The sequence below is a fragment of the Lutra lutra genome, chromosome 2 (assembly GCF_902655055.1).
Source record: "Lutra lutra chromosome 2, mLutLut1.2, whole genome shotgun sequence".
Taxonomy (NCBI): Eukaryota; Metazoa; Chordata; class Mammalia; order Carnivora; family Mustelidae; genus Lutra; species Lutra lutra.
In genome coordinates, this window is record NC_062279.1 from 106540104 (window position 1) to 106566447 (window position 26344).

A 26344-nucleotide genomic window follows, 5' to 3' on the forward strand; every position below is an offset into this window, starting at 1 on the left:
CTCTGTCAAATAAATAAATAAAATCTTAAAAAAAAAAAACTTTCCTGTTTGAATAAAACATTTTAGGAAAATATGTACAGGGATTATTTACATGATAAACAGGCTTACCTTCATTATTGAAATTTAAATATAGGAATGGAGCACAAAGTGAATCAAGACCTGGTGGAAAGGAGTTTGGGGTAAAGAATTCAGTAAATAAAGATCAGTATAAGTGTATATACATACCTTATTAAGTTCCCTGAATTACTTCTATATAGATTAAGCATTTTAAGTATTACTCATCCAGAAATATATTACAAATCATGGTGTAGTGTGAGGAGTAATTGACAATGATTGGCATATAGTATATGCCCAATACAGATCAGATACTGTTATTATTATCTATTATCTTGAGTTAAAGTGAGAAATACAGTAGTTGAAAAATGTAAAATTGATAGAAGGCTTGGACTATATAGTCTCATCTCTGACCCTAGGTGATCCTGGCAATCATTTTAACACCTCCAAGCATGTTTCCTTATCCTGGAGATGGAAATTTGTCTTATAAGTTTCTCTGGGATGAAGAAAAGCAATCTTTCTAAAATCGTACAGTAAAATACAAATATGTTACGTATGTCTTTTATTGATAATAATGCTGCTCATATGTTATCATGTTGAAGGGAGGTAGGTACATAAATCTATCTATAATTGTTAGGAAGATACAGAACTCTAAAAGGGACAAGGCTAGGAAAAATAATAGCTTTGTTTTAAGTTTTGCCAGAAATTGAGATTTAAAATTTAAAAAAAAACAATAAAACTACTGTTCATTACAGCAAATTAAAAAATAGAACTGGGAAGAATGGGCATCTCATTCATGAATTTATCAATGACTACAAAAATAATGAGAAAGATTAAAAATGAAGGACATGAAACATTAAAGTTATTTAATAAGAGAGAGATAATAAATAAAATAAGCAGTGTAGGGTGGTATCCTATTCTCTAATTCCTAATAACCATGATAACCAGGTTGTAAATCATTAAAAGACAAGAATATCAATTAACCCCAAATTATTTATGGTATAATATTACTTTATTACTTGCATAGCATTAAAAATAGTGTCCCCAAAGATTACAATAGCACAAAGTATTCTTCCTACTTGACTAATCAGTATTATAGCAAATTGTTTCATTAAATATCATGCATTTAAATGATATCTACTATGCAGTTAGACAAAGTTTTAAAAAAAGTTCTCTCAAAAAATGGAAAACCAGTAATAGCTTTCCACAAAGCTAAGGATATTTTGATAATTTGTTTTAAATTTTTAAATTTTCAGTCATGCAACATGCTTCTGGTACTTCAGAAAGAATCTTAATAATGGGGGGAAAATGTTACCTTGCCAATACACAAGATCAGGATGAGACACAACCCAGGCTTTTAATACACGCCTAAATTTTGCATGACCTTCTGGTGATGATAACAGTTCATCATACTGATGACACCGAGGAATATCCACTTCGATCTGTAAAACAGCAAAACAATAAGGTGGAACTGGAATAGAGTGATCTCCAATAAACCTCAAGATAAGGAAAAGGAAAGAGTGTATCCTGAATATCAGAATAGACCATCTACATAATCCTGGTGTCTGAAGTTTTTAAATTTTATATTATTCCTCTGGAAACACCAAGAAAGTTGTATGTATATTTAATGAAAAAAGGCAGACCATTTTATTGAAAAGGCATTTATTAATAAAGTTTTCAAAAAACCTTCCTTTACATCCTGGACTAAAAAAAGGGCAAATTCTTCAGATAAAAAAGTACAATTATTAGGAAAAGTTACTTGGTCTATATACTCCTTTGGAACAATTCTAACTCATTAACTTGTGAGTAAAATAAGAGCATGCATATATATACATATGAAGGCTGCTGAGTTTCATAATTAAGAAAATTCCTCTTGCCTTTCTAAAATTTAAAGATTTGGCAGAATTATCTTGGGTTAAGAAAATCTAAATCGTACTTGTCTATCTGTAGGAATTGGAGTATCTTTATCAATTGCATCATACTTAGCATGAATAGCCCCCTGCAAAAAATAAGAGAAGATATATTAATTTATCATATCCTTAACAAATTATTGACTTAGACAAAATACAGTTCTTAAAAACATCTATCTTTGAAAATACACCCAATTATAGATAGGCACATTCAAACCCAAAGCATCTTCTTAGAAAATTCTTCACATCTTTTACAACCTGTGATGAAAGTCTGTGACAATTTACCATTTTGCTAAGGCAGTCATTTGAATTATACGCACAGGAAGACAAGTACATTGAAAGAGTCACTTAATGAATATGCTTAGCTAATCTCCTAGTCCCCACAACACAACATAGCCTTGTTGTGCTCTATTCATTGCCCTCTCACACATAGTAAGTTTCATGAAGAAATTTAAAAAAATGGGGGGAGTCATCCCTTGAGAAATTTTCCTGTTAAAGTTGGAAATGAAAGCAAAAATAAAATAAAATTGTTTAAAGGAGTTCAGCACCAGAAGGAAGAGGTTTGGGATAAATTAAAGAATGAAATAAAGAGACCACTTACATTTTCCATTTATACTGTTACAGAAAGAATAATTACATAAACTACTTCAAATTTTGGTCATGTTCTATAGGATCAAGCACAGAACAATTCTTAATTCTCTGGTTTACTGTTATGGTAGAGAAAGAGCTAGGAATTTGGAGTTCAATCTCTGATATTACATGCTACTATCAGCATCTCGGGCACATCTACTTTATGAGACATTTGGACAAGCTGACCTTGAAAGTACTCTTGAATTTTAACATTTTATGGTTCTACGATTCTAATTATTACCATATGGTAAGCAAAATAGGCATTCTTATTAGGCAACCAGACAAACTCAAAGATATTTGTAGACTTTCACCAAAGAAAACAGGAATAAAGGAAGGAATTTTTTCAATAGAGTTAAAAGGATTAAAAATACTTGGGAGAATTCGCACACAAAAAATTATGTGATGGATACCCATAAGATATCTATAAGAGAATAAAGGAAGGCAGGATGACAAAGAAATTGACAGGAAATGCAAACATATTGGCAAAGATTTGGCCCATTACCATGACTGCTGTCACTAAAGTCTCTGTTAGTACTTAAAGTCACTCTAATAATGTGACACCTTGCCTCTTCTCACTGCCACCCATAAGGTACCACAGATGACAAAGTAGCATTTGTCCTGGCAGCATGGTGCTGGGAAGACAGATGTGCCAAAAGGAACTAAATTATATTCATGATTATTGACAAGGTTCAAATTAGAGTGGAATATTTCTCCTTATAATAAGCAGTCCTATTTCCTTTTTTCTTTTTTTTTTTAATTTTTTAATTTTTTTTCAGCATAACAGTATTCATTATTTTTGCACCACACCCAGTGCTCCATGCAATCCGTGCCCTCTACAATACCCACCACCTGGTGCCCCCAACCTCCCACCCCCCACCCCTTCAAAATTCTCAGATCGTTTTTCAGAGTCCATAGTCTCTCATGGTTCACCTCCCCTTCCAATTTCCCTCAACTCCCTTCTCCTCTCCATCTCCCCTTGTCCTCCATGCTATTTGTTATGCTCCACAAATAAGTGAAACCATATGATAATTGACTCTCTCTGCTTGACTTATTTCACTCAGCATAATCTCTTCCAGTCCCGTCCATGTTGCTACAAAACTTGGGGATTCATCCTTTCTTTCTTTTTTTTTTTTTTTTTTACAGCTTTATAAACATATATTTTTATCCCCAGGGGTACAGGTCTGCGAATCGCCAGGTTTACACACTTCACAACACTCACCATAGCACATACCCTCCCCGATATCCATAACCCCACCCCCTCTCCCAACCCCCTCCCCCCAAGGAATCCATCAAAATCCTCGAGGAGAACACAGGCAGCAACCTCTTCGACCTCAGCCGCAGCAACATCTTCCTAGGAACATCACCAAAGGCAAGGGAAGCAAGGGCAAAAATGAACTTTTGGGATTTTATCAAGATCAAAAGCTTTTGCACAGCAAAGGAAACAGTGAACAAAACCAAAAGACAACTGACAGAATGGGAGAAGATATTTGCAAATGACATATCAGATAAAGGGCTAGTGTCCAAAATCTATAAAGAACTTAGCAAACTCTACACCCAAAGAACAAATAATCCAATCAAGAAATGGGCAGAGGACATGAACAGACATTCCTGCAAAGAAGACATCCAGATGGCCAACAGACACATGAAAAAGTGCTCCATATCACTCGGCATCAGGGAAATACAAATCAAAACCACCATGAGATATCACCTCACACCAGTCAGAATGGCTAAAATTAACAAGTCAGGAAATGACAGATGCTGGCGAGGATGCGGAGAAAGGGGAACCCTCCTACACTGTTGGTGGGAATGCAAGCTGGTGCAACCACTCTGGAAAACAGCATGGAGGTTCCTCAAAATGTTGAAAATAGAACTACCCTATGACCCTGCAATTGCACTGCTGGGTATTTACCCTAAAGATACAAACATAGTGATCCGAAGGGGCACGTGCACCCGAATGTTTATAGCAGCAATGTCTACAATAGCCAAACTATGGAAAGAACCTAGATGTCCATCTACAGACGAATGGATAAAGAAGATGTGGTATACACAATGGAATACTATGCAGCCATCAAAAGAAATGAAATCTTGCCATTTGCGACGACGTGGATGGAACTAGAGGGTATCATGCTTAGCGAAATAAGTCAGTCGGAGAAAGACAACTATCATATGATCTCCCTGATATGAGGGAGAGGAGATGCAACATGGGGGGTCGAGGGGGTAGGAGAAGAGTAAATGAAACAAGATGGGATTGGGAGGGAGACAAACCATAAGTGACTCTTAATCTCCTTTTTTCTTTTTAAGATTTTATTTATTTATTCAGGAGAGAAAAAGAGGGAGAGAGAGACACAGACAGAGGGAGAAGCAGGCTCCCCACTGAGCAAGGAGCCTGATATGGGACTCAATCCCAGGACCCTGAGATCACGACCTGAGCCGAAGATAGATGCTTAACCAACTGAGCCTCCAGGTGCCCAGCAGTCCTATTTCTAAATGAACATACTTTATAAGCAGGGCTGTATATTTATAACTGATATGTATATTAAAATATTCAATTTTTAAAATGAATAATCAATATAATTTGAGTCCCATTAAATGAAATATTAAATAGCATAAATTTAACAAGACTTCGTATTTTTCTATTCTATCCATTCTATTCTTTTCCTCTATTCCTTTCACTAAAAATTGCAAAATAATCTTAATACTCAAATTTTACTACATAATTTTCTAATAACTTGGAAAATATATATTCAGAAAGTACTTTCCTCCTTTCTTAACACGATTGATCAGCTTCTAACCTCTTCTTTCTTACCTCAACTCCCAAAAGAGCAGCCCAGGTTATACCTCTCATAAGAGGAGGAATGTCAACTCTTGCTTCTTTCCAGATTTGATTTTTTTTATACGGATAAGCCTATAGGTAAAAAAAGATATGAAAAATAGCTCAAGTTTCTAAGTGCCTTCTTTTAATCTAAACAATTCTGAATATACCAGTGATAAAGTTGAAGGTGACCTGCAATAAAGTTCCAAGTATCTGAAATTATTTCACCTGATGTTATTAATACGTATTAAGTTAGCAGTGGAATAGTTCCCTACCTCTGTAAATGTTATATAGTACAATCAAAGAGAGGAGCTGAATTTACTGTTTTTAATCATCCCTCTCTATTTTGTGCTCTGGAAGAATTATGAATGGATCCTATGGAGACTAATATTTTGAACCTCATATGTTAAGTAACATATAAGGCACTTTATAAAATACCTAGTAATATAGAAAGTATTCAGTAAATGTAAGTTTTTATTATGGTTACTTCCATAAGCTTGCATGTAAATTTGTCTTTTTATAAATTTGTACTTCAGGAGGAATTTCTAGAACAGAATTAATAGGACACAGGGTATAGATCCTGTTAAAGGCTCTTAATACAAAATTTAAGATAGCTTTATAGAATGTTTTAACCAATTTACACTTATTCCAGAATAATGAGAGTTCCAATCTCAATATACATTTCCTCACTTTGCTAATTCAATATGGAAAAAAGTTTACTTTTTTCAGTCCTAATAAGGATACATATTTAAATAGATTTACTGACTGGTTTTATTTCTATTATTTTTTTTTACCCATTTCTCTGTTTCAATGATAGTCATTTTCCCTATTGATTTTTTAATGTTTTTTAAATATTAAAAAAAGATATTAAGTATCTTTTGTCTAATGTGGTTTTGCATAGATTCCTTCATCTTGTTTTTACTTTTTAATTTTATTTACAATTCACATGTATCATTTTTACTATTAATCAGATAAAACGGGTCGTAAGAATTAGTGTTCTCATGACATCAAGATTCCCTAAGAATTACCAATGAAAAAAAAAATAAAGATTGCATAGGGACTCTTTACACCTTATGCTTTAGAATCCTACCTTTAGCAGCCTGTCAAAGAGAATGATTCTGTTTAGTTGGTACTCTGTGTCCCTCTCTCGGATGATTAAAGGGAGAGTGGCAGCTGCAGACAACTCATTATTGCTGTTTGAATGAGGTAAATTAGACTGGCTATAATAGAGAAACAAGAGCAGAAAAATTGACAAAACATATAAAATAAAAAAACCCCGAACATCACATTTTTGTATCCTCCTTAGGAAACAATTTTCCAAAAAAATATGCAAGCTTCTTATCAATCTAATAGAAAGAGAAAAGAAAAATAATGGTAAAAAGAATATATATATATACTCACTCATCTTCAAGTAGTGGGTAAAATGCTTCTCCACCAACATCTTTTAATCTCTGAATTTAAAGAGAAAATATTTATGATACTTAAGATCTGAGACAGAAACACTGATCTTTATTTAAAAGGAAGAATAAGGTAAAATTATATATTTATAAAGATACCAGGAAAACTACAACAGAATTTAAAATTCATTTATTGTAAACATGCAAATACACCATGCCTGCAGTGATTAAGTTTAGCTGTAAAGAATATTCTTTGTTTTTTGGGCGCCTGGGTGGCTCAGTGGGTTAAGCCGCTGCCTTCGGCTCAGGTCATGATCTCAGGGTCCTGGGATCGAGTCCCACATCGGGTTCTCTGCTCAGCGGAGATCCTGCTTCCCTCTCTCTCTCTCTCTGCCTGCCTCTCCATCTACTTGTGATCTCTCTCTGTCAAATAAATAAATAAAAAATCTTAAAAAAAAAAAAAAGATTAAAAAAAAAAAAAAAGAATATTCTTTGTTTTTTAATTTTTTTACCTTCAGGGATTTCTCATAAATGTTGCACACCTATTATTATAGTTTTCCAAACAGGATGCAGAATTGCTAAAATTAGTATAAATTTGAATAAAAGGATAAAACATTTTTTAAATTATGTGAAGATTATATAAAAAAGTACTTTTTAATACACATCCCTTAATTTAGAACTTGAGTCCAATTTACTTCTGCCTTGACATTAATACAAACTAAAACAAAAGCAAGGTGCTAAAAAAAGGATTCAGAAGAATTTCTCACATCATACTTTGAACATGCATGACTCAAATAGCTGGTAAATCAGCTGACAAAACTCAATTTTCTTAATTATTTTTTCACAAACTTATTATAATAATGTTACTCCAAATAATGCCATTGCCAGAATTATAGATATTATTCAAAAGCATAAGGCGGCAGGCAATAGTAAAGTAAAATCTAAGACACATCCTAAGTAGGGTGATTAAAGTTAATGCCATCTTGCCTGCTGCTCTGCTCTTCAGTTCAACTTCCAACTTGAGGGCAGAGTATCTGCTCCTATGGGGACTGACACAGAAGTTCAAGCTCTGTGTGTAGCCATCATTGATCTTTTGTTGATTAGAGTTATTGTGTACTCACCCATGTGAGTTAGCCTCAGAATTTTTTTTTTTTTTAAAGACTTTATTTATTTGAGAGAGAGAGCATGAGAGGGGCAAGGGGCAAAGGGAGAAGCCAGCTCCCTGCCGAGCAGAGGGTCCGATGTGGGACGTGATCCTGGGACTCCAGGATCATGACCTGAGCTGAATAGCCTCAGAATTTTTAAAAGCCAAAGAAAAATCTTTTACCCACAACTGAGAATCTGGCAAACCCTGATTTTATGCCTGGCTTTTTTCTAAAATTTGATGTGCTGTAGATTTATGCCATTTTTCCTCTAAACTTTTAGGCGTTTCTTTTGTGGATTAAAATTCTAAGTAGAAAAATAAGATTTTCTCAAATTTTACCCCATTATTAATATGCACATTGTTTTAAAATTTGGGTTTTACTGTCCTGAAAGTCAAAATATTACAAGTAACTTTTCTGCTTTTTTTATATTAAAAATGTAGCATATTAAAAGTACAAAAAGGGCAAAAATACAGAAAAGTAGAAACAAAAATTATTTGGTTTCCATATTATTTTTAAAATCAGCAACATAAACATTTTTTTAATAATCATAGATAAAAGTATTTTAAATTTCAAAAATGGAAATTTAAGGTCATTGAGAAAGTAAAATTGAAGACTTGTATTTATTTAACTGATGTTCATATAGTTTGATTATATTTAAAGAAGCAAATTAAAAAAAAAATAAAGAAGCAAATTAAGAGTAAAACCAAATTGGTCAAAACCATGTATTTGGATGTAATTTATTGTTTTTTTTTTTTTCAGCATAACAGTATTCATTATTTTTGCACCACACCCAGTGCTCCATGCAGTCCGTGCCCTCTACAATACCCACCACCTGGTGCCCCCAACCTCCCACCCCCCACCCCTTCAAAATTCTCAGATCGTTTTTCAGAGTCCATAGTCTCTCATGGTTCACCTCCCCTTCCAATTTCCCTCAACTCCCTTCTCCTCTCCATCTCCCCTTGTCCTCCATGCTATTTGTTATGCTCCACAAATAAGTGAAACCATATGATAATTGACTCTCTCTGCTTGACTTATTTCACTCAGCATAATCTCTTCCAGTCCCGTCCATGTTGCTACAAAACTTGGGTATTCATCCTTTCTTTTTTTTTTTTTTTTTTTTTACAGCTTTATAAACATATATTTTTATCCCCAGGGGTACAGGTCTGCGAATCGCCAGGTTTATTGTTTGTTGTTTTGTACTGCTACTTACTTCATCTACCATACACATTCTTTCTTTTCAAAGAAATGACAAGCTTAGTGTATCGTGTAGTAATAATTATAGATTTAGATTTTCTATTCCTTGCATTACGGCAGGTAAGAGATTCTAATTCCCTCCTACTACATAGTATGTAAAACACTAACAGGAAAAGCCTAAAAATATAAGGAAAATCAATGATGTGAGACCCAAAACTGGACTTAGAGATAAAGGATATAAGCTAGAAATAAAATGTATTGATAATCATGGCCTAGGGTTTTAAGCACAATGGGACAAAGACTTGGGCATCTGATTAACAGGCAGCCAGACTGGAGGAGACCCTGCTATACTCAAGAAAGAACTGGGTGTGTTGGGGGCGGAGGGGAGGACATCCAACTTTAGCCAGCCTGAGTGATTGATGTAGGGAAGAAGAATACCCAATTCAGATTCCTTTTAGCTGTCCTGTCTCTCCTAATAAGGTAAGGAGGGAAGCTGAGAAGCTTTGTATGAAGGTCACAGCCCAGAGACACAGGTTCACTAAAGGGCTGAGACGAAACCATAGGACTACAGAACTCCTTCCCTTCCCTACCTTACCTCCCATGTCAATAGAACTCCAGTATAAAAGGGGATTCCAGCTGAAAGAGCTGCATGCAGGTCTCAGACTCTATTTTGAAAAGTCTCTAGGGGGAAAAAAAAAAGTCTCTAGGGAAACCCAAAATCACCAGGGGGAATAAGAGCAAGGATAGTTGAGGAAATTTTAGTCTCCGACAAAAAAAGCACACATAGTAAACAGCTAGATAAACACGACATTGTGAGCTAAAGGCCTATTTACCATAGTTCTTTTTATTGGTAAATCATGTTAGGGTTTCAACAAAAAATGGCAAGGCATGCTAATATGTGAAAAAGACACTCTGAAGAAACAAAGCAAGCCACAGAACCAGCCTCAGGTTTGTCAGAGAGTTGGAAATTATCAGGCCAGTAATTTAAAATAATTCTGATTAATATGCTAACGGCTCTAAGGAAAAAAGCAGAGAGCATGCAAGAACAGGTGGGTAATATAGGCATGGAGATAGAAATTCTAATAAAGAATCAAAAGATGCAACCTATGTGTTATAGAAACCTACATGTTATGGAAATCAGAAGAAGGAGAAAGGAGGAAATTTCTGGAAATTTTCAAAATTAAAGACATGAAATAACAAAGATCCAGGAAACTTTACAAATATCAAGCAGGATAAATACCAAAAGAAAAAAACTACACCTAGTAATATCATATTCCTTAAAAGAAACCATCAAAAGTTAAAGGAAAAGCCACACATTAGAAGATATATGCACTACACAAAGCCAACAAAGACTCCATATTTGGAATATATATTTTGAAGTCCTCAAATCAATAAGAAATCACCCAGTAGAAAAATTGACAAAAGATATGAACTAGTAATATATAGAAGAGGTAAACACACTACTAAGAAATATGAAGAGATTCATAACTGCATTATCATCAGGGAATTAAAATTAGTATTATAGCAAAATATTATTCTATACCTTTTAGAGCAATGTATTTTTTTTAAGGTTTATTGATTTAAGAGAGAAAGAGAGAACAGGAGCAGGGGTTGGGGTAGGGAGGGGCAATGGGAGAGGGAGAAGCAGACTCCCCACTGAGCAGGGAGTTCCATGCAGGGCTTGATCCCAGGACCCCAGGATCACGACCTGAGCCTAAGGCAGACGCTTAACCAACTGAGCCACTCACGTGCCTCTAGAGCAATAATTTTGTAAAAATTTGATAATATCATGTGTTACCAAGTATATAGAAAATGAGAAACCTTATCCAATAATGGAAAAAAGATACAAATCCTTTTGTGAATGATTGAATAGTTTGTACTAAAGCTGAAGATGTACAGATCCTATTTCCCAATAACGTCACTCCTGGGCACATACCTTAAAGAAACTCTGACATATTTTATGAGATCAGGGAGGAATTCAAGGCTTCATGTATATCTTTAAGGTTTTATTTAAAAAAAGAAAAAATCTGAGGTAGATTTGTCAAAACATCATTCTTACATTTCTTAGCTGGCATAAGGACAATGTCACGGTGGTGTCATCTAATAGTGAGCTTCTGTCTCGACCTTGTCCAAAGCTTTCACCATCTTCAAAGAGAAAACTGAAAAGAGATTAAAAAAAATAATTATTTTAATGAGAACACAAAAAATGATTTATTGCTTCTGCTAGAAAATAAAATTTATTCTAAATCATCATTCCCTCATCAAAGAAAGAAATTTTAGACTAAATGGATTAATTAAAAATATGTATTTAATATGTTTATATTTCACCAAACAATTCTCATTTTTAAATATAAATTGAGTTCATATGAATACAGTATACAAATAGAAAGCATTTTAGGAATACAAGAGTGTGATTTATTCTCTTTGCTCATGCAGATTCAATGTTAAAATTACTCTATTGACAATATGCGTATGTGCTCCTGAGGAAGTTTATATGAGTGAGAAATGATAAAAGAAGAAAGAAAAATCATGATAGTAACTTCTCAGGAGAAAGAATAGTGAATAATAAATGCATAAAATTTCTTTAGGATTTCAGAGAAATAATTTTGAGAATTTACATATATCTTGAAATTTCCATCATCTTATTTCCCAGTGTTCTGTTTAATTCAATGTGTGAGAAATATAATTGACTGAAAAATCAGTTTAAGGGGGAAAAAATAGAGACCCAGTAGTCTACTCAAATAATTAACCTAGAAATTTAACATGTGAAGAAAAAAATGATCAGCAGGTAATTTTTATTGTTATCTACAATGATCAAATCTAGTAGTAAAATCTAAAATTAAAAATTTAAAGCATTGTTGGAAACTTAATAAGAGATTTAGGTTCACATCTTTATGAATAAATACAAACAGCAATGGAACAGTAACAATTTTGGTCCTTAGAGTTGTACTGTTAATTAACTTTCAGTCTAATTTATATGATGATGTCCAAGATCTTATGCGGTTCTACAGTTTTCATAATAGTGATTTAGTACCATGATGATCTCTAGGACAATGAGGCCATAGAGTACATTTACTCTATGTAACTGGAAATAAAAAATAGTTACTTATAATAGGCACACTAGTCTACTTTATTAACTCTCTTGAATATTACTATTCTTTCTGACTTGTACATTTTTCATTTTTGAACATCAATTATTAAAGCTATTCCATAATAATGGATCTACTTCAAATAGATCAGAAAGCAAATTATGTATTAAAATATTTAAAAATTTATTAAAAATAATAAAATGTTAATGCGAATTCTTCAAATAAAAGCTTCAGCCAAAAAAACAAGGTATTGACTTCCAGTTGCTTTCATAATCACTTAATTGGAATGTCTAGCAAAGAAATCCCAAATTAAATAAAAATGTTATTACTAAGTGTTTTTCACTTCTAAGAGAAACTTCTTTCCTTACTTGGGGAGTGTGCAGATCGGTGGTTTAGACCGAATGATCTCCTTGTTGACAAGCTCTTTCTCCAAGTCACCTCCCGCTAAACACCAAAGGTAATATACTTCTTCAATAGATCTTTCTGCCAGGTAATCACTGTTTATATCTATTAATAGAAAATGGAAAAGAATCATAGCTATCATACTTTTTGTTTTTATCAAAAGGCAATAGGCAATAATAGCTGATATTCTCAAAATTAATTGAAGAACACAGCAAGAATCCCTTTAATAAGAACATTCATACTATAAACTGCACAAAGGATGAAATGCAGATATACATATTGGATGTACATTCAGTTTCTTTGAGAAAAAATAGAATTTTTACCCTCTATATTAGAGTTATATGGGAAATATATTCTATATATCAGGCTCTGCGGGGAAGGGATAAGGGCAGAAAAAAAGCACTTGGACAGTTAACTAATACAAACTATCCCATCCTTCATGTCTTGAGGCAATTGCTGCCTCTTCTGAAGAGTCTTTCTTACTGTCTCAGGCACACTATGATTCTACTGCACTATGTTCATATTGAATTTATGTATAATAGTAATATAAATGTTTATCTACCTCTCCATTTGGCATGAATGTTACTTGAAGTTATAGTGCATGGAACATAGCAGGAACTCAAAAAAATATCTGACTGAATGAATGCTTAGTAAATATTTCCTGCCACGACTTACATCTTGATAACTCTTCAATGTAAGAATATTATTGGTGCCACTAAAACACACATTCTGAGAATGGTAATCTTTATAGATGAATGAAAAGAAAAAAGCTGATATTCTCTTACAATGTGGAATATAATGGTATGGACTTCTACCTATAATATAATTTTTAGAGATCATTTATAATAAATTATGTAGAATATGATATATGTATGTTGTAGTGGAAATTCCACTGGGAATTAGAAAGCAATTTTGGCATTAAGATTTGAGATGAAAATAGGACTTTGGTTTGCATAACAAATTTTTTTTTGGTGCCACTTCCTCAATTCTTAAAAGTTCTTGCTCCAAAGCAAGTTAAATTTAAAGGATTAAAAAGTTAGGTGGTATAAGAGACTCTTATACTCACAAAACAAACAGAGGGTTGCCAGGGGGAGGGGGGTAGGGAGAGCGTGGCTGGGTTATGGACATTGGGGAAGGTATGTGCTATGGTGAGTGCTGTGAAGTGTGTAAACCTGGCGATTCACAGACCTGTACCCCTGGGGCTAATAATACATTATATGTTTATAAAAAATAAAAAATTATTATTAAAAAAAAGAAAGAAAAAAGAGAAAAAAAAGAAAAAAAAAGTTAGGTGGTTATATTTTAAGCAAATCCAAAATTATCTCTGAATTCCCAGACAGGGATCCATAAAGCCTTACTAGTGTAATATATATGTTGTTGGTAAATGCAAAACTGAAAGTAGGATAAGGGTACTTTCTTTAAAAATAAAACACTGTTGGGGCACCTGGGTGGCTCAGTGGGTTAAAACCTCTGCCTTCGCCTCATGTCATGATCCCCACATCAGGCTCTCTGCTTGGCGGGGAGCCTGCTTCCTCCTCTCTCTCTCTCTCTGCCTGCCTCTCTGCCTACTTGTGATCTCTGTCTGTCAAATAAATAAATAAAATCTTAAAAAAAATAAATAAAACACTGTTTTCGGTCTTATTTATCATTACCTTTACATAGCTGACTGATATCCTCAGGCAGAGTCAAATCAGCACATCTCAAAGAAGATGAAAACAGACTGGCAGGTTTGGTAAAGGGAGTATATAAAGGTGACACTTCACTAAATACCTTGTCCTGCATTAATTCATCAGCAGTTGGCCTTGAGAAAAATTTAAAACACACAGTAGGAATGAGATACAAATTTCGTCATTAGAAATTCTTGGCATCACTTATTTAAAAAGTTATAAAATGTAGAAAATTAATTTTCAAATGATTTAATTATAATTTATATTTATATTTATAAATCACCTCTCTTTTTTTCTTAAATTGCTGTGTAATGCTGACCTTTCAATGTTTATTCCCTGATTTGTGTGTCTCATTACTCTCTTCAAAAGTAAAAAATCCCATATATCACAGTGGTGCCAAATTTGCCAGTGCCTTACCTAATTTTGAAAATAGTGGTATGAAAAAAGATCACTGGAAATATGAATAATCTTCTTATTTTGAAAAATCTGATAAGATACTTTGTAAAACTTTCATAATACATGGCTTTTGTATTATATGATGTAGGCCTGTTTCTGAATATGGTGTGAAATGAATCTTGTGGCTTTGGAAAAAAATTAGAAGAAAAATAACAAATTTCTACAGAGCTTCATAATGTAAGAAAAAAATGATAAGAGCTAGCATATAGTTTATATCAGGAGTCAGATAACTATGGCTCTTGGGTTAAATTCACCTACTATTTATTTTTATATGGTTCATGAGCTAAAAATGGATTTTGTATTTTTAAATAGTTGAAAAAAATCAAAATACTATTATTTTGTGCTATGTGAAAATTATACAAAACTCAAGTATCAGTATCTAAAAGTAAAGTTTTATTGGAACATAGCAACACTAACTCATTTAAGTATTGTCTTTGGCTGCTTTTAAGCTACAAGATCAGTGCTGAATAGCTGTGACAGACTATGGTCCATGAAGACAAAAATACTCGTTATCTGGTCCTTACCAAAAAGAGTTTGTTGATTCCTGAATTAAATAAACACAATAGCACATCAGGCTTTTTTTTTTTTTTTTTAAATATGATTCGAGAATATATTTTATGATGTGGAGTTTAATATATCTACGTTTAGAAATATCTGCACCTACATTTAGAAGAATATGCTTGCTTCAATGTGAAAAAAAGAATCATACTTTGCAATATTTCATGTGCATTTTTCTTTTTAGTTTAGTTAACCATGATTATTTCCCTGGTTATCTGCCAAATTTTCAATTAACATTATTGTCAGTGGGTCCAACCAAATTAACTATGGCAAAATGTACTTAGAAACTTGTGTCATGGATGATGTTACAGCATACTGAAGGAACTATCACTAACTCAAATTGCCCATTAAATAACCAGCAATCAACCATTAAAAAAACCAATGTTTCTTTAAGTTACTTACACATGGATCTGTGGCTGACAAATGTGAAGTAAATAAAATCTTAAATATCGACTGGCAATGTGTTTGATTTTTCTAAAGCACAAAAATAAACACTGGAAAATGCTCCTTAAAAAATTTGCTAGAATAATGGCACACATTCAAGGGGACAGTTAAAAGTCTTAAATACACCACCAGTACAGAAAATGATAATAACCTATCCTTAGCAGAGTCTAGATGAATACTTGTATATAAAAATGAAATGGCTGTATGCAAATGTTGAATTTTTTCCCTTTTGTGCTTTTTGCATCTTATAATCTATCAAAGATTATTATATATGAGCATCTTCATTTTTTAGTTTGCCCTTGACCATGATTTACCTGTGTTACTGAATATCTTAATTAAAATTCTAAACTAATAATGCCTTTTGGTTTTCTTCCTCCTCTCTTAATGTGGCATTAAACATAAAAACATAAGAATTATGTTTTTAATACCATTCCACTCTTCCTAACATGTATTGATAAAGATGTTTTTCTAAAGACTAATTAGAATATATTATTTTCAAATATCATATACTTAAGGAGTTTAGTAAGACAACTGTAAGGCTAACAGTGATATCACCAAATGAAAACAAATAATAATACTGATAAGAAATCCTTTTTATTACCAATAATTATTAGTTTACCTCACCATTTATTGAAGTTCTAGGTTAAATACAATTAACAATAAGCTTTTGTTGTAATTTCTCTTGTCATTCATGTTTGGGAATATCTACAATTTAGCCGATTTTCTAATTGGAGACTAGGAAATGAACCAGTAACTTCTTTGGGAATGTGCCAGTTTTCTGACAGTGGTTTAATTACTGTTTTCTTCTTTTATTAATACATATTAGTGCCATAACTAACAGTTATGATAGTAGTGTCAATTATGTATTCTTATATATATGTAAATATTCTTATTTAATCCATTACTATTATAAGTAATAAGAAAAACCACAAATACTTTTATACTAAAGATATCAGCATAATCTCTAAATCTTAATAATATAAACCTCTTGGAAGGGTGGAAGGTGAGACACTTCTTCAAAAGATTTATCACATTTTCGGGAAGGTCCTGGCAAATAACAAAAAAAAAAGAATTATTTAAAATGATCCATTTAAAAATATATTTTACTCAAATATTTGCTATTCTAGGACATTTTGATTTTTCTAATAAGTCTTTTTATTTGGACTTTATACTAATTTATATTAGCTTATCACTCTGTGAAAAAAACAAGTCTGAACAGAAATAAACATAAATTTAAAATAGCTTGCTGTTAGATCTCAAGTATACAAAATACATACATTTCAATAACAGATTAATGACAAACCTTTATGATGTCCAGACAACCATGCTCTTCGGCCAGAACTATTATAGTGTCATCTACGCAATCTGTAAAACAGAAAAATTTTATGAAGTAATGCTACTTTTCTTATTTATCAGAACTGAACTCAGATAATTTTTTTAAAAATTGTGTTATGTAGTTTTGGAACCTGGAATATTAAAAGGCTTGTGACTTTGTTAAGTTTTGTTACATGTTTTGATAAAAATAAAGACTTTAAACACTAAATATTAATTGAATTACAGATACTAGAAGATAGCCACTTAAATAATGACAAAAAGCAGTGGTTCAAGATAAAGATTCTCTTATAATGCACATACATGTAATGCACATATACATATTATTCTTTTGCATTTGCATAATTTGGAGAATGTACACATATCTCTGGGGATTTAAAGTATACATTTTACAATACATATAAAAATATTAATACCAAACTTCAATGAACTAGAACAAACAATCCTAAAATCTGTATTGAGCCACAAAAGACCTTGAATAGCCAAAACAATCTTGAAAAAGAACAAAACTGGAGATATCATGATCCCAGATTTCAAGAAATACTACAAAGCTGTAGTAATCAAAACAGCCAACAAAATCCCCCAAATCTTGCCATTTGCACGACGTGGATGGAACTAGAGGGTATTATGCTAAGTGAAATAAATCAGTCAGAGAAAGACAAATACCATATGATCTCTCTGATATGAGGAATTTGAGAGGAAGGGTGGGGGGTCGTTGGGGGAAGGGAGGGAAAAAACGAAACAAGATGGGACTGCAGAGGGAGACAAACCATAGAGACTCTTAATCTCAGAAGTCAAGCAGAGAGAGTCAATTATCATATGGTTTCACTTATTTGTGGAGCATAACAAATAGCATGGAGGACAAGGGGAGATGGAGAGGAGAAGGGAGTTGAGGGAAATTGGAAGGGGAGGTGAACCATGAGAGACTATGGACTCTGAAAAACGATCTGAGAATTTTGAAGGGGTGGGGGGTGGGAGGTTGGGGGCACCAGGTGGTGGGTATTGTAGAGGGCACGGATTGCATGGAGCACTGGGTGTGGTGCAAAAATAATGAATACTGTTATGCTGAAAAAATAAAAAATAAAAAAAAAAAAAGAAAACAAACTAAGGGTTGCTGGGGGTGGTGGGGTTGGGATAGGGTGGCTGGGTTATGGACATTCGGGAGGGTATGTGCTATGGTGGGTGCTGTGAACTGTGTAAGACTGATGATTCACAGACCTGTACCCCTGAAACAAATAATACATTATATGTTAATAAAAACAAATAAACAAACAAAAACCAGTATGGTACTGACACAAAAACAGACACACAGATTAATGGAACAGAATAGTAAGCCCAGAAATAAATTCATGCTTACAGGGCCAAATTTATCTTCCACCTAAGAGGCAGAATATGCAATGGGAAAAAAGACAGTCTCTTCAACAAATTGTCTTAGGAAAACTGGACAGCCACATGCAAAAGATGAAACTGGACCACTTTCTTACACCATACACAAAAATAAATTAAAAATGAGTTAAGGACCTAACTGTAGGAGTGCCTGGGTGGTTCAGTCAGTTAAGCAACTGCCTTCGGCTCAGGTCATGATCTCAGAGTCCTAGGATGGAGCCCCTCATTAGGCTCCCTGCTCAGATGGAGTTTGCTTCTCCCTTTCCCTCTGCTCCTCCTCCCCATTTGTGCTCTCTCTGTGTCTCAAATAAATAAATACAATCTTTAAAAAAAAAAAAAAAAAAGGACCTGTGAGACCTGAAACCATAAAAATCCTAATAGAGATAATAGGCAGGAATTTCTCTGACATTGGATGTAGCAGCATCTTTCTAGATATGTCCCCTGAAACAAAGCAAAGATAAATTGCTGGGACTACATCAAAATAAAAAGTTTGTACAGTGATGGAAAAAACCAACAAAAATAAAAGACAACCATTGAAAGGGTAAAGATATTTGCAAATGACATATCGGATAAAGGGTTAGTTTCCAAAATACATAAAGAACTTAACTCTTTAATCACTATACTGTAAACATGAAACTAATATAACACTATGTTAACTATACTGTATTTTAAAATAAAATAAAAAAGAATTTATATAATTCAACATCTAAAAAAAAAATCCAACTAAAAATGGGCTGAAGACATGAACAGACGTTTCTCCAAAGACATACAGATGGTTAACAGACACATGAAAAAAGTGTTCAATATTACTCATAATCAGGGAAATGCAAAGTAAAATCTCAATGAGATACCACCTCACACCTGTCAGGCTAACATAAAAAAAAAAATACAAGAAACAATAAATGTTGGCAAGGATGCAGAGAAAAAGGAACCCTTGTGCACTGTTGGTAGGAAAGCACACTGGTACAGCCTCTGTGAAAAACAGCATGGAGGCTCCTCAAAATATTAAAGATGGAAGTAACATGATCCAGTAATCCCAGTACTGGGTATTTACCCAAAGAATAAAAAACACTAATTCAAAAAGATATTGCACCCCTATGTTTATTACAGCATTATTTATAACAGTCAAATTATGGAAGCAGCCCAAGTGTCCACTGATAGATGAATGGATAACAAAGATATGGTGTCTATATACACAATGGAATACTACTTAGCTACAAAAAGGAGCAGATTCTTGCCATTTGCAGCAACATGGATGGGTCTAGAGAGTATAACGCTAAGTGAAGTAAGTTAGAGAAAGACAAATACCATATGATCTCACTCATTTGTGGAATTTAAGAATCAAAAAAAAAGAAGAAAAAGAAATTAAAAAAAACAGACTCAACTACAGAGAAAAAACGGATGGTTACCAGAGAGGAGATGGGTGCGGGGGGGGGGGGGGGGGCAGGTGAAACAGGTGAGGGAACTAAAAGTACATTTATCACGATGAGGACTGAGTAACGTCTATACATTGTTGAATCACTACATTGTACACCTGAAATTAATATAACACTGTATGTTAACTACACTGAAATTCAAATTATAAAAATAATAAGGTCTAGGTTTAGTCTGTAGACCATATTAAGAAATCTCTAAGACTCCTTAAAAGCCTTATTATCAATATTTGAAACTAAACATTGTAAATATGGTAACATTTTGTGCAATTATATTTATAATTCATTATTATTTGATATTTATTGATACTTTTCAGTACATATTCTTATTTGTAAACCCTATTAACATGGACATTAATTTGTCACTCTTTTACATAAAGTGCTCTCTCAGTTTTTCTTTCCTTTATTACCGCATGTGCTTAATTTATTCTACTCTGAAGTAGATTACATACATTTATGTAAACTTGAATTAAATATTAAGATCTAATATACATGTAAAATAAATGAGCTTGTTATAAGGAAAAATAAATATTCTTCTCAGTCATTATTCACACATGATTCATCAAACAGAAACTTAAGCTATGTTGTCTGAAGGTAAACTACTACAGAGAAGTTTATTTATTCTCATATTTTGATTTCAGAACTTCATTTACTTGGCTAGATCATGAAGCTAAGAAAATACTTATCTACATTATAATTTCTTAATGAGTAAGAAAAGCACTACAATAATACTTCAGAAGGCACTCTTAAGTTGTCCTATTACTGCTTACCACTGATCATTAGAACATTAAAGAAATTCAGGATATTTCAGTGTGTTCACTTTTTTAGAACACATTCTTAATGTGTATGATTACTAACAGTCACTAAAGATTATATTTGTAGTTGAAACATAATAATTTGTGAGACACTTACCTAATGTAAGCAAAAATTTTAGTCTTTCAGAAATATCCAAGCTCTGAAATAATTTTCTTCCCTGAATAAAACAGGAAAACAAATTCATGTTAACATTTACATCTTTTTTCAGGGAGGCATTTTTCCTCCCAGAGATGAAAATGATTTTTGTCAGGTATCTCTTTTTTTCTTCAGGGTTTTATTTGACTTTTAAAGTAGCGCCACTAAGGAAAAATTATCGGTTTGACATTCAAACATTTCATATATTTAAGGATCATTACATTCTAGTTTAGAATCAAACATACTTCACTTTTGAGAGCTATATATATCTAGAGAGATTCCAGGCCACCAGGAGCCTTATGTAAGGGATTACTTATATATCATTATCATTATTTATATATATATAATATATACATATATTATATATATATATTATATATCATTCTTACTTATATATCATTATCCAGGTAATCTGCTGCTGATATATATATCATTATATATCATTCTTACTTATATATCATTATCCAGGTAATCTGCTGTCTCCATTAAGAAACATTCAATGACATGCCTTCCTCCTCCTACAATGAATTAGACAACCATCCTTTGTGCTCCCATAGCACCTGCTATATTTATTTTAAGATACATATATTGTATTTTGTTTCCTTATTATTCAGCTTCAGGGTGCTGCTTGAAATAGAGTCTGGAATCAGTCATAACTTCAACAATTAATGTGTCAAGCAACAATTGTGTGCCAAATTGGACTTCTGGCCACAAGCTATATAACTTGGGCAAATACTTAACCACCTTAGGTTACACTTTTCTCATTTATAAAGCTGGAACATTAACTGTACATGCCGTAGAGGTTGCAGTGAAGATTACAGAATGTATAAAAAAGTGCCTCACATTTTTTGCACATAGAAAATCATTCATAAATGTTGGCTATTCTTCTTCTTTTTTTTTTTTTTTTACAAACAAACGTACAGGATCCTTTAAGTAGTCTTAGAAGGAAAGTCTTAAGAAGATAGCTGGTCTTTATGTGGAGAAAAAAAGACTCTGTTTTTGTTTTATTTTGTTTTGTTTTTTAATAAAGAGAGAGCAAAAAATTTCTTAAAGTGTCGCTCCCTGCTCCCATTCTCTTGGAGCTGACTTGTTAGTGCCTCATTCTTCTCCCGTGCCCCATCAGGAAGCGGCATTAAAGACTTATGAAATTAGGGGCACCTGCTTGGCTCAGTGGGTTAAGCCTCTGCCTTAGGCTCGGGTCATGGTCTTAGGGTCCTGGGATTGAGCCCCACATTAGGCTCTCTGCTCAGCAGGGAACTTGCTTCTCCCTCTCTCTCTGCCTGCCTATCTGCCTACTTGTGATCTCTCTCTGTCAAATACATAAAATCTTAAAAAAAAAAAAAGACTTATGAAATTAGAACTACAGGTAGAGAGATCATTGAAAAAAAGTTGCCATTCCTCTCTCAATTTTTTATATTATCTTATTAATCTTTAAGAAATACAGGTTTGATTTTATCAATATCTTGTTTAAAAATTTAAATGGTCCCCCAAGCCTTATATATCAATATCTTGTTTAAAAATTTAAATGGTACCTCATGCCTTATGTAACTTAAATACAAACTTCTCAATTTAGCATTCAAAATCTCCTAGATATCTTTTCAATGTAGGTTCTTAGTATGTGTCTACCTGTGATACACACACACACGCACACACACACACACACACAAAGTAGCTCAATTTGATTACTTGCAATACAGTGAATATACTCTGCCTATATGATGATATGATATGATTGATGATTACATAAGATCATATGATTTTGGCTTATGTTACTTTCCTACAGTAATTTTTCTTCATTGTTATCAAAATTTTATATATATCCTTAATTGCATTGCCACTCTTGAATGTTAATTTTGTGAGTTAAAGATTTCAAAATTCAAATTACTTTCTCTCAGCATTTTGATGACATTGTGCCACTGTTTTCTAACATCCAAATTACTAAGAGATTTAACACCAATCTCCTTCTCGGTAGGTAGTATGTCTTTTCTGACACATTTTAAGATTTTCTCACTGACACTGATAAAGTCATCATAGCTTACTAAAGGCAGGCTGGTGTGTTAAGAGTACAGCTTTGGGTATAGTTGATGGGTACAAATCTGCTCAAGTACTTACTATGATGTAACTAGGACAGGCTGCTTAATTTTTCTGTACCTCAATTTCCTGATCTGTAAACTAAAGATAACAATTAGATAAATTTTATAAGACTGTTGTGAGTACTGATTGAGATAACAGAGATTTAGAAACGTATCTGACTTTTGAAAAGTTCTTAATAAATGTTACCCATTATTTCATTACTGGTTGTCTCGTAAAAGTTTAGTATATTATTTCTAGGTATTTGCTGTTATATGTTGTGCTTTTTAAAAAAATTTGTTCTACAAGGTAATTAGAGGGTTCTTTCAAACAAAGAAATTTACACTCAGCTTCTGATACTACTATATGATAGATATGAGAATATCTGGCTCTATCCTCCCTATTTATTTATTTATTTATTTAAGATTTTATCTATTTATTTGACACAGAGAGAGATCACAAGTAGGCAGAGAGGCAGGCAGAGAGAGAGGGGTAAGCAGGCTCCCTGCTGAGCAGGGAGCCCAATGCAGAGCTCGATCCCAGAACCCTGAGATCATGACCTGAGCCAAAGATAGATGCTTACCAACTGAGCCACCCAGGCACCCCTCTCCCTGTCTTTTAAAATTTATATTTTCAATCTCTTTATTTCTTTGTGACATAATCTAGGATAATTACTCAGCTTTACTTTCTACCTTCAGTGTGTCTAGTTTCCTCTGATCCATCTAGTTATTTCAATAGTTACATTTTTTTCTCTTAAAATTCTTAACTGGTTCTTCTTTTCAGTAAATATTCTTGATGAATAGTTTCTATAATTGTTTCACAAGTGGAATTGTTTCCTTTATCTGCTAAAGAACACATACTTTTATATTAAAGTCCTTTCAATGGTATAAATTCTATTTGTTGTTTCTTTTTTATTGCAGATATATGTATTTACATCATATATCATATTGTAGATGTATTGCTTTAGGTGTTTGGTATTTCCTAGATATGTACTCACCTATATACATCTTCTGGACTATGGAAACTTCTGGGCAGCAGGGTGGCTATACAGCCTTCTGGTGACATAGCAAGAATTTCCTAGCAAACCTGTTTGGGTATAGTTTTTCCTCTATTTCCCAGGATTTCTAGTATACAAACATTCCCTTTTTAGTTATTAGTGTGCTATTAATGTATATCTTAATATTTTATATCAATTCTAAAGCTTTGATTAGGTAGAGGGAGATTTAAGCTTATGTTCAATATGCCATTCTAAAACTAGACGGTCTAAACTTAAGTATCACTTAAAATGTCATGAAGTCCCTATTATGAAATTAATATTTCCTTTCTTGGAATTCACATAGTTCTTCTGTGTTTATCTTCGAAGTTAATGGATTTGAATTAAATTATAAGCTCTTTGACAATGTGTCTTAATCACAGTTTACTGCCTATTGCATCTGTCATGATGTTATACACAGAGTAATTAGTCATCTATATTTGCTGAATTGAATTACTCATATAAGACACACCCTGGGGGTGCCTGGGTGGCTCAGTGTGTTAAAGCCTCAGCCTTCGGCTTGGGTCGTGGTCTTCCCTTCCTCTCTCTCTGCCTGCCTCTCTTCCTACTTGTGATCTCTGTCTGTCAAATAAATAAATAAAATCTTTAAAAAAAAAAAGACACACCCTGATCATTAGTAAAGAGTTTAGATATATGTGATGTAATAAAAAGGAAAAGCTGTATATTTCACATTTATACTTACACTTCACATTCAGCATTCCAATAAGAGTTTTCATTTAGGCTATGATTTTAAACAAAAGTGAGATTTGCTATCATTTAATATCAATGAAAAGTAAAATGGTATTTTCCCTTTCAAAAAGCAGTGCCAATATGTAAATTATTTTATGATTAAAAGTATAATCATAAAAATTATAATCATATTTTTCTTAATCATAAAATATTTTAGTACAATAAAGGATAACAGTGATGGACTATTTGCTATGTAACACACCATACTTATTTCATTTAGTTTTTCTTTTTTTTTCTTTTTTTTTTTTTTAAAGATTTTATTTTTTATTTGACAGAGAGAGATCACAAGCAGACAGAGAGGCAGGCAGAGAGAGGGAGGGAAGCAGGCTCCCTGCCGAGCAGAGAGCCCGATGCGGGACTCGATCCCAGGACCCTGAGATCATGACCTGAGCCGAAGGCAGCGGCTTAACCCACTGAGCCACCCAGGCGCCCTCAATTAGTTTTTCTAACAATTATATAATATAGACAAAAAATTTCTGCTTGTAAAGACCTCAATGTCCAAGTAAAGTACACAAATGTGACACATGCTATAGTAGAAGAGGACAGCAAGGAAGATAAGGACCTAATGCTGGCAGGTATTTGAAAGTAGGACAGAGAGACTGTTAGTTATCCCTCCAAATCCATTCTCATTGCTTTCTCAATATTTATGTGTCCCAGCTAAAGACTGTATTTTTAGTGTCCCTTGTACAGATGCGCAATGTGGCCACATAAGTAAATTGTCACCAATGAAATGTAAAGGGTTGACATTTGCACTTTTAGATCATCTTCTTAAAGAACAATTACCATGAACTCACTTATCTCCTTCCCTTATGCCTAAAAGGTGATAAAGAAACAACTTTGGAAACCAGACGTTTGAGATTGGTGGAGCCATAGCCTAGCTTTGTGCATGATATGGATGGACTGCTGTTAAATGAGGGAAAGAACATCCATGTTCTTTAAGCTACTATATTTTTAATTTCTTTCTTTTCAATAGCATTTTAATCTTTGCCCTAATAAATATAGAGAATGTCTGAGAAAGATCTCATAAAACACAACTCAACTACTAAGTGATTCTTGTAAGAAAACAAGAGGAGAGAAGAAGGTATTTTGGGAAAAAAGAATACCACAGAAAGGGGGACCATGAAGATATTAAAGAGTATACATAATTTTAGGATAACTCTTTCTAGAACTGTTTAATTTTTTATACTTAGTACAATATAAATTCTTTATATTTAGTAAAGTATACACTTTATAAAGATACCAAAATGATAAGCAAATAAATTGTCAAACAGGATTTTTTAATAAGTCATACTGAGATTTAAGCCCTTTTTCCCTTATATCTAGTCAATCCACAAAGCAAAAACATGTTACTAAATAGCTTTCTTATCAGAAAACTTATTTTAGGTGTTCCTGGGTGGCTCAGTCATTAAGTGTCTGCCTTCGGCTCAGGTCATGATCCTAGGGTCCTGGGATTGAGCCCCACATCAGGCTCCCCGCTCAGCGGGAAGCCTGCTTCTCCCTTTCCCACTCCCCCTGCTTATATTCCCTCTCTCGCTGTGTCTTTCTGTCAAATAAATAAATAAAATCTTTAAAAAAAAAAAGAAAAACTTATTTTAATAAGCACACAATTTCTTTTTATCAGTTTAATATTT

The 26344-nt window shown here is 33.3% G+C and overlaps 1 protein-coding gene across 4 annotated transcripts in view; it reads right to left on the reverse strand.

The window, feature by feature from the left end:
* Positions 1–26344, reverse strand: part of TBCK (TBC1 domain containing kinase) — a 210630-nt gene that overhangs the window by 121381 nt on the left and 62905 nt on the right. For all 4 annotated transcript variants that reach the window (XM_047718152.1, XM_047718149.1, XM_047718150.1 and 1 more), the window contains 12 exons: positions 20822–20882; positions 17062–17123; positions 16744–16805; positions 14286–14434; positions 12600–12738; positions 11202–11301; positions 6808–6857; positions 6497–6626; positions 5401–5499; positions 1991–2053; positions 1370–1496; positions 109–159 (listed from right to left, as the gene is read on the reverse strand). In XM_047718152.1, coding sequence (XP_047574108.1) covers positions 109–159; positions 1370–1496; positions 1991–2053; positions 5401–5499; positions 6497–6626; positions 6808–6857; positions 11202–11301; positions 12600–12738; positions 14286–14434; positions 16744–16805; positions 17062–17123; positions 20822–20882 — 1093 coding nt within the window. The remainder of the gene's footprint in view (positions 1–108; positions 160–1369; positions 1497–1990; positions 2054–5400; positions 5500–6496; positions 6627–6807; positions 6858–11201; positions 11302–12599; positions 12739–14285; positions 14435–16743; positions 16806–17061; positions 17124–20821; positions 20883–26344) is intronic.